The sequence below is a fragment of the Phacochoerus africanus genome, chromosome 8 (genome assembly GCF_016906955.1).
Source record: "Phacochoerus africanus isolate WHEZ1 chromosome 8, ROS_Pafr_v1, whole genome shotgun sequence".
NCBI classification, from domain to species: Eukaryota; Metazoa; Chordata; class Mammalia; order Artiodactyla; family Suidae; genus Phacochoerus; species Phacochoerus africanus.
Window position 1 is genome coordinate 71,872,613 of NC_062551.1, and position 12,235 is coordinate 71,884,847.

The 12,235-nt window shown below is 58.5% G+C and overlaps 1 protein-coding gene across 2 annotated transcripts in view; it reads left to right on the top strand.

The window, feature by feature from the left end:
• The first annotated feature begins 204 nt into the window (after positions 1-204).
• TNFRSF1B (TNF receptor superfamily member 1B) overlaps positions 205-12,235 on the top strand; it is a 35,881-nt gene continuing 23,850 nt past the window's right edge. Inside the window, exon 1 of one of the 2 annotated variants that reach the window (XM_047791862.1) lies at positions 205-382. In XM_047791862.1, coding sequence (XP_047647818.1) covers positions 305-382 — 78 coding nt within the window. In that variant the 5' untranslated portion in view covers positions 205-304. Of the gene's footprint in view, positions 383-5,040; positions 6,268-12,235 lie in introns of those variants that run through there. The other variant, XM_047791863.1, reaches the window with a different exon arrangement.

Here is a 12,235-nt window from a genome sequence, read left to right on the forward strand (position 1 = left end):
GCTCTCGGAAGGCTGGCAGTGGCTGGCACTGGAGGTCTGGGCTCCGCGCTGGGCTGGCAGGGCTGCGAGTCGGGGTGGGGGTGGGGGCCGGGGGGCGGGGGCGAGGAGGAGGGAGGGGTGTGTCCGCGCCCCGCCCCGCCCCCTTCCGCCCCGCCCCGCCCCGCCCCGTCCTCTGCTCCAGGCCTTTCTCCCGCCGCGCGCCGCCTTTCGCTTTCAGTCCCGGGCGCCGGAGGCAAAGGCAGCGGAGCAGAGGCGCCGGCGCGTGAGGGCGCGAGGGGAGGGCCGGCCGGACCCGCCCGCACCCATGGCACCCACCGCCCTCTGGGCCGCGCTGACCGTCGGACTGCAGCTCTGGGCCGCGGGGCGCGCCGTGCCCTCCCAGGTGGGTGACGCGCGCCGCCTTGCACCCACCCATCCCGGTTGGCGTGAGTCCCTTGCCGGGATGCCCGAGGCGCCGTGATAGGGGTGCGGGGCTCCTGGCCCCCGAGGCTTCGCGCCACCGACACCTGATCAGACCCGCGCCGCACTCCGCTGGACAGTCGCTGGGGACCCCGGGTTTGGCTCACGTGCGCCCGGGGCCGGAACTCAGGCCACCGCGGCTGGGGTCGTACCTGTCTCCTCCGCCAGCCCAGGCCGGGGCTTCGGTGGCCGGCCAGCCGTAGGTAGATCCCAGCTAGACTCTGGACCCCAGCTCTGGTTACCCTTGCGACCGCCACCACGGAAGCCTGTCCTCTCGGGGCGTCGGGGCTTGGGGGGTGGGGCGGGCGTAGGCAGTGATCTCTACTGGGGCACCGACCCCACTGCCAATGCGGGGCGCCTTCTTCAGAAGATTTCGTCCTCTCTGGGCTATGGTTTTCCTCTTTCTTAGAAATACTGAGGCTGCGCGTCTGAAAGAACGGTGCCAGGTGTGCAGTAAGCACCTAATAAGGGCACAGTCAGACTGTGGGCTGTCTTCCGTGCTCTTTGCCCAGACCCCTTCCCCAGAACCCACCGGGAGTGTCCAGTGGCCACTTCGGAGCCTGTTCTTTGTGGACTCTGGGGCGATGGGGAGGAGACAGTGTCCTCCCTTTCCCCTGGGCTGACCTCCCCCTCAGCTCTGGGAACAGGAGGTGAGGGAGGCCTTCTAGGCTAGTTACCCAGGCGGATACGATCTCTCAGGGGCTGCAGGAAAATGGAGAGGGCAGAGTCCTTGGAGCTGTTACTCAGTTCTAACTGCACCCAGCACCCTGGCAAGGAGAATATACCACCCATTGCTCCCCCTTTGCCCCTTGTGGCTGTCTCTGTGGTCTGGTGAGGCAGAGTAACCCCATTTTACAGAGAAGGAAAACTGAGGCCCGGTGAACTCCTTGCACTCATGGAAGGGCATGGGAGGTGCTTTTCCGTCAACAGGGACAGCTCTTCCTGCCCCCCTTGGAGGGAGGAGTGTGCTTTCATCCCGTCCTCTTGACTGTACCCTGACAGATGGGTGTGTGCTGATCCATCTGGACATCTTGACCGTGGAGGAAAGTGGGAGGTGGCGTTGACTCATGTGAGGTGATTCACTGGCTGAGGCTAGAAATGCTTTTCGAGTCTAGTTCTCCAGGACAGAGGATGGAGGCTGTTAGACCAAAACTGACCCAACCACAGAGGGCCAGGGTGGGTCCTGGAGGGGCTGCCCCAGCGGTTGTCCTGTAAACAGAGGAGGTCAGGAGAGTTCAGCTCTGAGACCTGAATGTGGATGCTGGCGGCTGTGGTCCCCAGCCTGACTGCAGGGTTCTGCCAAGACTTGGGCTCCTAGGGTCATCCTCCAGCCTCAGCCAACCCCTGGGGGAGGAGGCGTGGGGCTTCTCTGTGGACAGCAGCCCCTGGTCCTGAGTTGTTGAAGGGGGGGGGGGTCCCCTGAGTCTCTCACTCCCCCATCCTGACCAGTTCCCATGTCAGCTCAGGTTCCCTCCTCCCAGGACTGTCTCCATAGCCTCTTGGCTGGTCCCCTGGCCCCTGCCCCCTCTCCCACTGATTCTCTTTGCTGGCATCGCTGGAGCAGCCATCCTCAAATGTGTGTGCTTTTCTCCCTGCCTGGGAAGCAAAAGGCTCCCAGCGGCCAAGGCACAAACTCCCCCAGGTGCCCCAGGCCAGAGCGAGTGAGTTATCCAGGTCCTTGCCGCCATCTCTCTGCATCTGTCCCCATACCCTGTGAGACTTGGCTGTGGTGCATCAGTGTGGCCTGTGCTGTCCCCTCTGCATGGTACGCCCCCTTCCCCGCATCCTTCGTGGCCTTGTGCACACGTCTTTCCACTGTCCCAAGGAACGCTTTCCTCGCTGTCCTGGTTGGATTTGATCCTCTGCTCTTTGAATTCCCAGCCCTTCAATCCTTGAGGACAGACTGCATTCTGCTTTTTAATCTGAGTGTGTTTATCCACCTTAGTATATGCTAAGTTCCTTGAGAGCAAGGACTGTGGGATCTTCCGTCTTATTGGCCCCACAATTGCAGCCGTTTTTTGGGTTTTATTTATTTATTTGTTTTAGGGCTGCAGATGCAGCATATGGAAGTTCCCAGGCTAGGAATTCAATCAGAGCTACAGCTGCTGACCTGCGCCACAGCCACAGCAAGGTCAGATCCGAGCTATGTCTGGGACCTACACCCCCGCTCACGGCAATGCCAGATCCTTAACCCTCTGAGCAAGGCCAAGGATCTAACCCACATTCTCATGGACACTGGTTGGAATTGTTTCCACTGAGCCATGACAAGAACTCCTAGCACCTGTTTTTTGAATACCTACTAAGTGCCAGGCACTGTGCTAGGACTTGACTACGATAACTGAAACCTTTCTTATAGCAATGCCTAAGAGGTGGTGTTCCCGTTATAGAGATGTGGAAACTGAGGCCCAGAGAGGGAATGACATTTCCCAGGTTAGAGAACTGGGGGTAGGAGGTGGGGAGGTGGAATGCAAGTCTGCCTGATTCCAAAACTCCTTTCACTCTGCCCTCCCTGAGCCCATAGCCCCCTCCTGCCACCAGCGGGTCCCTGGCACTCCGTGGATGCTCAGTTATGTTGGCTACGATAGACAGTATTGCAGAAAGAGCCGCAAGGAGACCTGGGCTGGCCGCAGGTGTGGCAGAATTCCTTTGCCAGCAGGGCTTTTGCCTCCTTTCCAAGCTGTATGTGCCAGAGTGCCAGGTATAACTGGTCATATTCATTCAATGATGAGTGAATTCATCATTCATTCAACCAGTCATCTGCTCATTTGACAAATAAATGCTGGTAAAGCTGGCAGGATAGGTGAACATGGGGGACCACTTCATGGGGATCGGCGGGGCCCCAGAAGTCTGGATTTCTGTTGTTGCTGGGGAGCGGACTCCAGGGAGCCCTACCTGCTGGGTCTGCCTCAGCTTCCCCGGAAGTCCTGCAGCTGAGGAGTTGCTGTCTGCCTCCTCATTACCCAGGGGCCTGGGGCCAGAGCAAGTTAGGGGAGCAGTCGAGGGCTCCCACTTGGCCTGAGGACATTGGCCTTTGGTGGAGATGGGTGATCTTGGGTACCTGCTGTTCTGGGATGTCCCTCCCCCCCCCCCCGTCTGAGATCCCAGAGGGGAACCTGTTCGCTGACTGAGGATGTGGCCCTCACTGCTGTCCTGCGGCCTGGCCAGCTAGCTCCTGGAGCACTGTCCTTTCCCAGGGCTGGGAACGATTTTTATGGCCCCAGTCATTCAGTGCTTCCTGGAGGAGTAGCCAAGATGGTTGGAAGGGGAGTTTTGATGCCCTCTGTAGGGTGTTTGTGTGTGTGTTACATTCAACTCGGTGTGTGTGGCGCATTCAACTCTACACATCAACTTAGTTGGCAGAGCTATGCCATGCTGGCTGCCCACGCCCCCCCCCCAACCCCCGCCTCAGGGCCTTTGCACTGGCTTCCCCCTTCACCTTGAGTGCTCCCCCCACGGATATCTTCTGGTCTCTTTCCTGCCCTCCCTTCTGCCAAGTGAATTCTTCTCAGGGAAGCCTTCTTTGGCCATCCTGCCTAGAAAAGCCCCCTGTCCGGTCCTCTCACTCCCTTGACCCGCTTTGTTTTCCTGTGTAATGCTCACAACCTATCCTACATCTTTCATTTGTGTTGTGTCTTTCTACTGGCAAGTAAGCTCGGTGAGGCCGGGGGCTTCTTCACTGCTGTCAACTCGTAGCCTAAAAAAGGATTTTGCTTTCTCAGTACCTTTTTTTTTGTCTTTTTGCTATTTCTTTTTTCTTTCTTTCTTTCTTTTTTTTTTTTTTTTGGTCTTTTGTCTTTTGTTGTTGTTGTTGTTGCTATTTCTTGGGCCGCTCCGGCGGCATATGGAGGTTCCCAGGCTAGGGGTCGAATCGGAGCTGTAGCCACCGGCCTACGCCAGAGCCACAGCAACGCAAGATCCGAGCCGCGTCTGCAACCTACACCACAGCTCACGGCAACGCCGGATCGTTAACCCACTGAGCAAGGGCAGGGACCGAACCTGCAACCTCATAGTTCCTAGTCGGATTCGTTAACCACTGCGCCACGACGGGAACTCCTCTCAGTACCTTTGACGTTCAGCTCCTGTGGTTGTTGTGGGGGAGGCCAGTAGCACTGGCCTTTCACTTGTGACAATTAAAAATGTCTTCAGATACTGTTAAATGGCCACTTGGGGGGAAATTGCCCCAAGAGAGAACCACTGGTTTAGAACAGTGCCTGAGATGCTAAAAAAAGTCAAGGTCCAGAAATACTCATCTGACCTTTATCATGACCTTGTTTTATGGGTGAGACAGAAGAGTCTGAAAAGCCAGTGGCGGCAGGGCTGCGCTCCAGTTTGGTCTCCCTCTCTCTCTGGGATATTTCTCTGGGCGCTTCCTCTACTGTATTGGGTTTACTGAGGCTTGCGGTGCTCTCCCCACAGGGCTCACCCGCCCACATCGCTGTCCCGGCTCGTGACAGGGCCACTCACGGGCGGTGACTCAGGCCCCCAGGAGGCATGTGATTTGCCCAGCAGGCTGGAGGGGGTGGGGAGGGGAGGGGTGCTGCCAGGGAAACAGGAACAAAGCAGAGATGCTGTGGCTCCCACTTCCGACATCCCGCCAGGCCCCTGGAAAGCCGTTTTGATGACTTAGAGGAAGAGCCCTGGCCTCGGAACTGGAGAGACCTTGCTCGTGTCTTACCTTGTCGTTTATAGGCTGTGTGCCCTCAGCAAGTCTGCGTTCCTGTCTGCGAAATGGGAATGATCCCTACCTTCCCGGGTGGCTGTCAGGTTAAAAGTGCTTCAGAGGCTGTGCAGCCCATGGGCAGCTGTTTGAGCATCCCCGGCTTTGCAGGGCCTGGGAGTCCTTGTGGAGCCACGTCCCCCGTCTCCGAGTGGCAGGGCCCTAAGGCGGGGATGGCAGAGCTCCAGTTGCCCAGAGCTCCTGCCCTGCGTCCCTAAGAACGGTCCCCTCTCGCCCACCTTCTCCTTGATGAGCTTCCTGCTCCACAGGCCCCCTTCCTGGGGCCTCTTCCACCACCTGCCCAACTGCCTGGCCTTAGGAGCTCAGCATGTGACCAAGGCTGCAAGGCAAGAAATCCTCCCCTCTCCCTCCCCACTCCTTTCAGTGAGTAACAGGTGCTAGCTCTTGACGGTGAGCAAGGGGTACATGTGGCATCGTGTAGCAGAGTCTTGTGACCTGTCTGCAGAGGGGATGCAGAAGGCCTCGGCTTTCCCACCTGCACAATGGGCACAGGCTCGTCCCAGACTGTCTCGAAAATCTCTTCACCTCTGACCTCTGACCTCTATGACAGTTCTGTTGACTCATAACCCTGAGAAGGGGAAGCCCCGTGAAGGCTCTTCTGAGGTCTTGCGGTCTACTCCCCAGCCTCCAAGTGACTTCCAAGACAGGAGGGCCCCAAGGCAGGAGCACTGGCCTGGGGGTCAGGAGACAAGTGTTCCCATCTGTGCACTGTGGTCAGTGGCTCACTGTGTGACCTTGCTCAGGTTACATAACCTCTCTGGGCATAAGCAGCCCAATCTACAAAACCTAAGAACACCAATCCTAACACTCCCGTGGAATGTTGGGGAAGTGTCAGCTTTGTGTGTACTTGACAAAGGCCATAGACTTGGGGGTGAGGGGGTCTAAGAGTTTTCCCAGGAGGGAGAGTCCACTCCTCCCTACCATTAATGTTTTTGCTTCCCAGCCTCTCTTCTTGCCGACCCCCATCCCGCTTGCTTTGGCTGGGATGACTTCTTTGACTCAGGCCCCAGTAGCATCGAATTCTCGACTGCCCATCAGCTCATGTCCAAGACAAGATCCAGAACCCTCAGGTACAACAGGAGTCATGGGTTTCCCACCTCCCTGACCCTTACTGCCTAATTAGCACCTCTTAAAGTTCAGACACCGGACCCTTTGGGGCACCGAGCCCCAGGGAAGTCTGTGCTGTGGGCTTCTCTGCCGGGCCTGCTGCCTGGGGCCCCACAGGTTCGGGGAAGCCTTGGGCGGGGAGGGAGGGGTTCCTTGAAGAAGCCTTTGTCACCTGTGATGGGCACACAGCCCTCCCCCTGGCTCCAAGTCCCAGGGCTTTGGGCGTTTGTACCCCTCTGCTGAACTGTTGACTGTGGGGCTGGGACTTGGGAGCCCATGGTCATTTTTCCACCGTGTCATGCTGTGAGGTCACAGGTGGTGGTGACATCACTGTGGTTTGGGGCACTCGGGGTGCGCACCCAGGAAGAGGAAGTGTCTCTTCACCGACGGGGGGTTTGAAGGAGATTTCCATCTGCCCCAAGTGTGAGCAGGGCTGGGCGAGTTGGGGGCAGGCAGCTGTCCAGGAGGCCCCAGACCCCAGCTCTGGCCTGTCTGTGCCCTGGTGTCCTGTTGACCGTGACAAACCACCCCACGTCTCAGCGTCCACGTCCTCTTTGCAGTGGAAGAGGGGTGGGAACAGGCTGCATCTCAAGGGACCCCTGCGGAGGTCAAGGCCACAGGACTGGATTCTGTCACTAGAACAAGAAGACCTGTGAGCCCACTTCCCGGGCCCCCCGCGGGCCAGCTGCCCTCCTGCTCCTGGCAGCAGACACTAAGTGGGCACACGTGGGGACAGTTGGCAGTGTTGGGGGACTTTGAGGGACATGGGTGCATCCCTTTTGAGGGACAGCAAACCCCTGCTCTGTCCCGGGCTTCGGAGCCAAGGCCCTGGGTTGAGGCAGTGCTCTAACCAGAGACAGGGCAGAAATCCCCAGGGGCTTTTGTTTGTCTTCCTTTGCTGTCCAGACAGTGGCCCACCTGTCTGTTTCATTCTGAGCCTGGCCCCACAGGGGGCATGGCTGATGTGGCCGCAGAGCAGGGAACCGAGTGCGCCCACGGGTGAGCGTGGTGCTGGGAGGGCTTCGGGGCAGGGAGGCCATGTACGGGCATCTTCTGGGTGCTCTGTGGAAAGCCTTCTCGAATGCCACTCAGGAGAGATGCCAGAGCTGCAGGAGTGACCAGAGGGTGGGCCTGGGGGTGGGAGTGGGGTTCCCAGGCCCAGCCCTGCTCGGCCTCCAGCTGGGGAGGGCTTGGCCACTTTCCTTCTCGTCTCTGACCCTCAGCTGGCCCAGCCCCTCTAGAGTGGTAGACTGCAGGTGGTGGCGGGAAGGTGGGTGATTTGGGACGGGGGTGGGGTGGGGGGGGTGGCATGTAGCTCTGGCCTCCACAGGGCTCTGGATGAGAAGGCCCAGGTCTGGACTTGACGGTGACTCTCGGGGAAGGGCTCCTAGCCCTTGGCCTTAGTCAGCAGGACTCCCTCTCCTCTGTCTTGCTGAGCCACAGCCCTGCTTCTGTCTGCCACATGCAGAGACCCCAGGTGCTGCCTGTCCCTGGCGAGCCCGTCACCTGCTGCTCTGCATTCCATCTGCTCATTCCTGTCCTGTCGTCCCAGCTCTCTGGAGCCCCGCCGCCCCCCACCTCATGGCATGACACCCCCCCCCCCCCCCCCCCCCCCCCCGCCTCCCAACATCCCATGGCTTCACTTTCTTCCTGGCCTGGCCCCTTGGTGACCTCCTCACCTTTTCTTGTCACCTTCCTGACTCCGTCCTCCACGTCGCTCTTCCTGCAGTGACTGCACAGGGATCTTTCTAGAAGCTGAGCCCTGGAGGGTGGGCAGGTTGGGACTGAGGGGCTGCCAGAAGGAAGAATAGCAGGGGACAGTGGCTAGGCCATTCTAGCTGGAGCACAAGGCTTATTAGGGGGCAGGGATGGCACTTGAGGCCAGAAGCTATTCAGGACTCGTTTCTGGAAATAGTAAATAATTGAAAAATTGAATTGAAAAATGGTAGCAATTGTAGTTTGGGGAGAATTTGCTAAAACACTTTGCGTGTGTTATCTCATTTAATCCTCACAATGGTCCCATGAGGTATATCCTGTTATCAGTTCCGTTCTACAGATGAGAAAACTGAAGGTTTTTAGCCTCATTTATTTAAAAAACAAACCAACAAAGCAGCAGTTCCCTGGTGGCCTAGCAGTTAAGGATCGGGCATTGTCACTGCTGTGGTGTGGGTTCAGTCCCTGGCCCAGGAACTTCCATGTGCTCTGGGCAAGGCCAGGGGGAAAAAAAAAATCTCACTATCTATCTATCTATCTGTGTATATATCTAAATAAATAATAATAAACAAAGCAAAACTCCTTTGATGCTGCCTGCCAATAAGAGGGGAGTCTGTTTTTGTGTTTTGCCTGCACCCACGGTACGTGGAAGTTCCCAGGTCAGGGACTGAACGCACCCCAAAGCAGTGACCCGGGCTACTGCAGTGATGACACTGGATCTTTAACCTACTGTACCACGAGAGAGCTCCAAGAGAGGAGCCTGGATTCAAAGACAGGCATCTGTATTCCAGTGGCCTTGCTTGCGGCTACTCCACTCACGTCCTATCAGGAGTTGAGGCAATGGGGAGCCACTGCTGGTTTTTGAGCAAGGGAGTGAGCAGAGCAGAGGGTGTGTCAGGAAGACCGCTCGGGCCTCAGGGGAAGGACAGATGAGGTAGAGAGACTGATGCAATGTTTTCGGCAAGAGCTCTGGGCTGAGCGAGAAGCAGCAGAACAGAAAGAAAGGATCAGAGGCTTGAGGGACAAGGAGGTGGGCTTTCGACCATACCAAAGACCTGGGGTGGGGTCAGAGGCACTCAGGGGGAGGGTAGTGGTCCCTTCCCACCCCATCCTACAGCGTGAGGCCCCCCTGGCCTCAGCCCCTCCCTTGCCACCTGATTGTGGACAGTGTCAGCCTCGTGTGTTCCTAGCGCGCTTGTGGTCGGCTGCAGGGTGAGCACGTGGCCGAGTAGGGCCGGCCCGCGCATCTCTGACGTGAAATGTGATGGGTCCCCCATGGGCAGAAGGGCTTCCAGGGGGCCTGCCTGACTCTGCTGCCAGAGCTGTGGGACCTTCTCCCTCAGCTTTGCTTTTCCAAAACCAAAGAGGGGATCAGAGGGCCCCTCTCTGTCCCCTCTCTGGGGGCTGGGAGAGCGCAGTGAACCCCGAGCTGGGACTGATGTCGGTGGTGCTTCGCGGGTGCCAGAGAAGGGTCTCATGCGCTCCACAATCCGCGTGCCTTCTGTCTGCCAGCCATGTGGTGGGAGATGCCATCTCATAGGATGTGCATCCTATAGAAGAAGCACACGAGGTGCGGCGGTTAAGCTTTGGGCTCAGGCGCTCAGCTCACTAGAGACAGAGCCAGGATTCCACCCCAGGCACCAGCTCCAAACTCTGTGCTGAAAGTACCGACCGGATATCGTGGTGGTCGAAGTGGTTGTGAGTGGCTCTTAGCTGAAAGCTGCCACTCTGGGGACACCACCCTTTCTCCTGCTAAGCCCATTTCCTGCCCAGTTCTCATGCTAGCCTAGCTCATTTCAGCTAATTGGAAATGAAAACTTTGGTTCCTGTGAAACAATTCAGCGTCTGTTAGGTACCTGCCGTGGGCTGGCCCTGGGCTGGGCGTTGAGCCATGAGTAATAAAAACCCAACGAGTAACGCTCAGCTCCTAGGGCTGCCATGCACAGCGCTGAGCCCTCCAGACGCCTTGGCCCAGTGAATCATAACAGTCCCATGAGGTGGGCACTGCTTTTGTCCCCATTTTAGAGAAGGCAAAACCGAGGCTGGCGAATGGCAGAGCTGAGACCGGAACCCGGGTGTCTGGCTCAGAGCTCACACTGTACAGGGTGCAGACGGGGACCCACACGGAAGCAAATAATTAACCAAAAAGTCGCCTGTGCCTTAGAGAGCTATACCCGGGTTGTCACTGGAACCCTCGGGGGTGGGGGGGACCTCTGACCCCATCTGGGGTTCTGGAGAAGGTTTCCTTGAGATGATAGTGGAGAGGGCTCAGCTCTGCATGGCAGGGTGGGCAGGATATTTGGGCAGAGGGAACAGCAGGAGGAGGCATGGAGGAGAGTAAGGGAGCCAGAGGGGGGGCGATGCAGGGTGAGGTGAAGACGGGGTGAGTGACCTGCCTGGGCCCCAAGCTGAGGACCCTGATCTCGTGCCTGAGAGCCAGACTCGGTGTAGGAAGGTGGTGATGGGTCCATCTAGAAAGCCTGGGGACCAAAAGTGAGGAGGCCGTAGGTGCGGGGAGGCGGGAGATGCTGAGGGCGGGGAAGCAGGGCTGTCAGAGATGGAGGAGGTGATACAGACCGGCCTCGGCGTGTGTGTGGGGGGGGCAGGATGGGGGGCAATGGGAAGGGTTGGGTGTTTTCTGCAACTAGACTGAGGGATTCTGGGGGTCAGGGACCACGCCCTGGTATCCTTTCACCCCCGTGCTTAGCACAAAGCCTGGCCCTAAGAACCGGATAACAGCCTGGGCTTCCTGTCCGCCCCCAGCTCACTTCTAAAGCGACATCACAGGCAGCAGCAGGCTGGGAGTGGGATGTGTCACCCCGGGCCGCTGCCTGTGATGTGGTCGGTCCCCCTGACGCAGATGTTGCTCCTCTCCGTGACGGCAGACGAGCCTCCGTCACCTGGCCCGGCGTCATCCCTGTGTCGGCTGCACCCGGCCGTCCGCTGGGCTCCCGAGAACCCCCTAAGATCGAGGCCCAAATGGCTCTGCCGCCTCCACTGTAGGCGGGGGCCCCAGGGAACTGCCATGGAAATGATGTGGTTTCTCTATTGCTTGAAGCCAGTTTTGGCTGATGGGGGTCCCTGGGTCCTGGGGCAGATGTCTCTGAGCCTTCCCTGTGGCCGCTGCATCTGCCCTGGGATCCGGGAGAGACCTCCGCCTGGGAGAGCCACTGAGCCCACCCACGCCTTGCTTACTGTGTGTTCTCGGGGGAGTCATTTGCCCTCTCTGGGCCCCACTTCTTACAACGAAGGCCTAAGAGGAGATGGCAGGATCTGAGGCCGTCAGAGGACACTGAGGAAGGGGTAGCTGGGACGAGTTCTTTCTGCCCCTCGCTGGCTACGTGGCCTCAGACCCAGTCCGGAATCTCCGGAAGCCTCCGTTTCTGCCTCTCTAAAATGGGTGATGCTGACCTCGTTGTGTGGGTGTGGAGGTAAACTGAGAGAAGAGAAAGCACGTGAGCGTGCCCGGCACATCTGCACACAGTAGGTGCTTCCCCGGGGTCTGAGCAGCCTCTGTCTCTCCCGCCCTGTGAAAAGGGAAGGTTTGAGAAGCACCTGCTACCCCCCAAGCCTGAAGCTTCCCCGCTCTGTGGCCTCCTTCCCACCGCATCCCCTTCCTGCTCTCACCCTGCCCAGGGGGAGGCTGGGAGCGGGATTCCCTCCCAAGATTACTGGTATCCAAAGTGTGTGGGGGGGTCCGCGGAAAATGACAACACCTTGGAACCCCCAAAGTGCTGCCTCAGTGCCAGCAGGAAGGGCCGAGGTCTCTGCAGTGTTAGTGCTTTCAGATGACACCAGCTGGATGGCGGCCACTTCTTCCTTCTTCCCCAGGCCAGTCCTTCTTTGCCTTCCCCTCTGGCAGTCTATTTATAAATAGGAGAAGGGACTGAGGGCCCCCGCCTTGGGGTGCAGGCAGGGTCTTTGTCGGGGAGCAGGGAGGCAGGAAGTCAGCTGGTGCGGGGTTGCCCAATTCCCCGAGAAAGGCTGACTCAGGCTCCAGAACCAGAGGGACCTCTCTGGTGCCCTGGCCCTGCCGCTCACTGGGTGCCCACCTTGAACCAGTCTCTCTGCCCCGCCCCCGGGCTGCTGGCCATGGTTTCTGGTCCTCCAGGGATGGAGGGGAGGGGAGGGGAGGAAGCAGCGGGTGGGAAAACTCGAGCCTGGCTCACCAGGGAAGTCTGGTCTGGCTCACCTGCTTTCAGGGACTCACTGCCACAT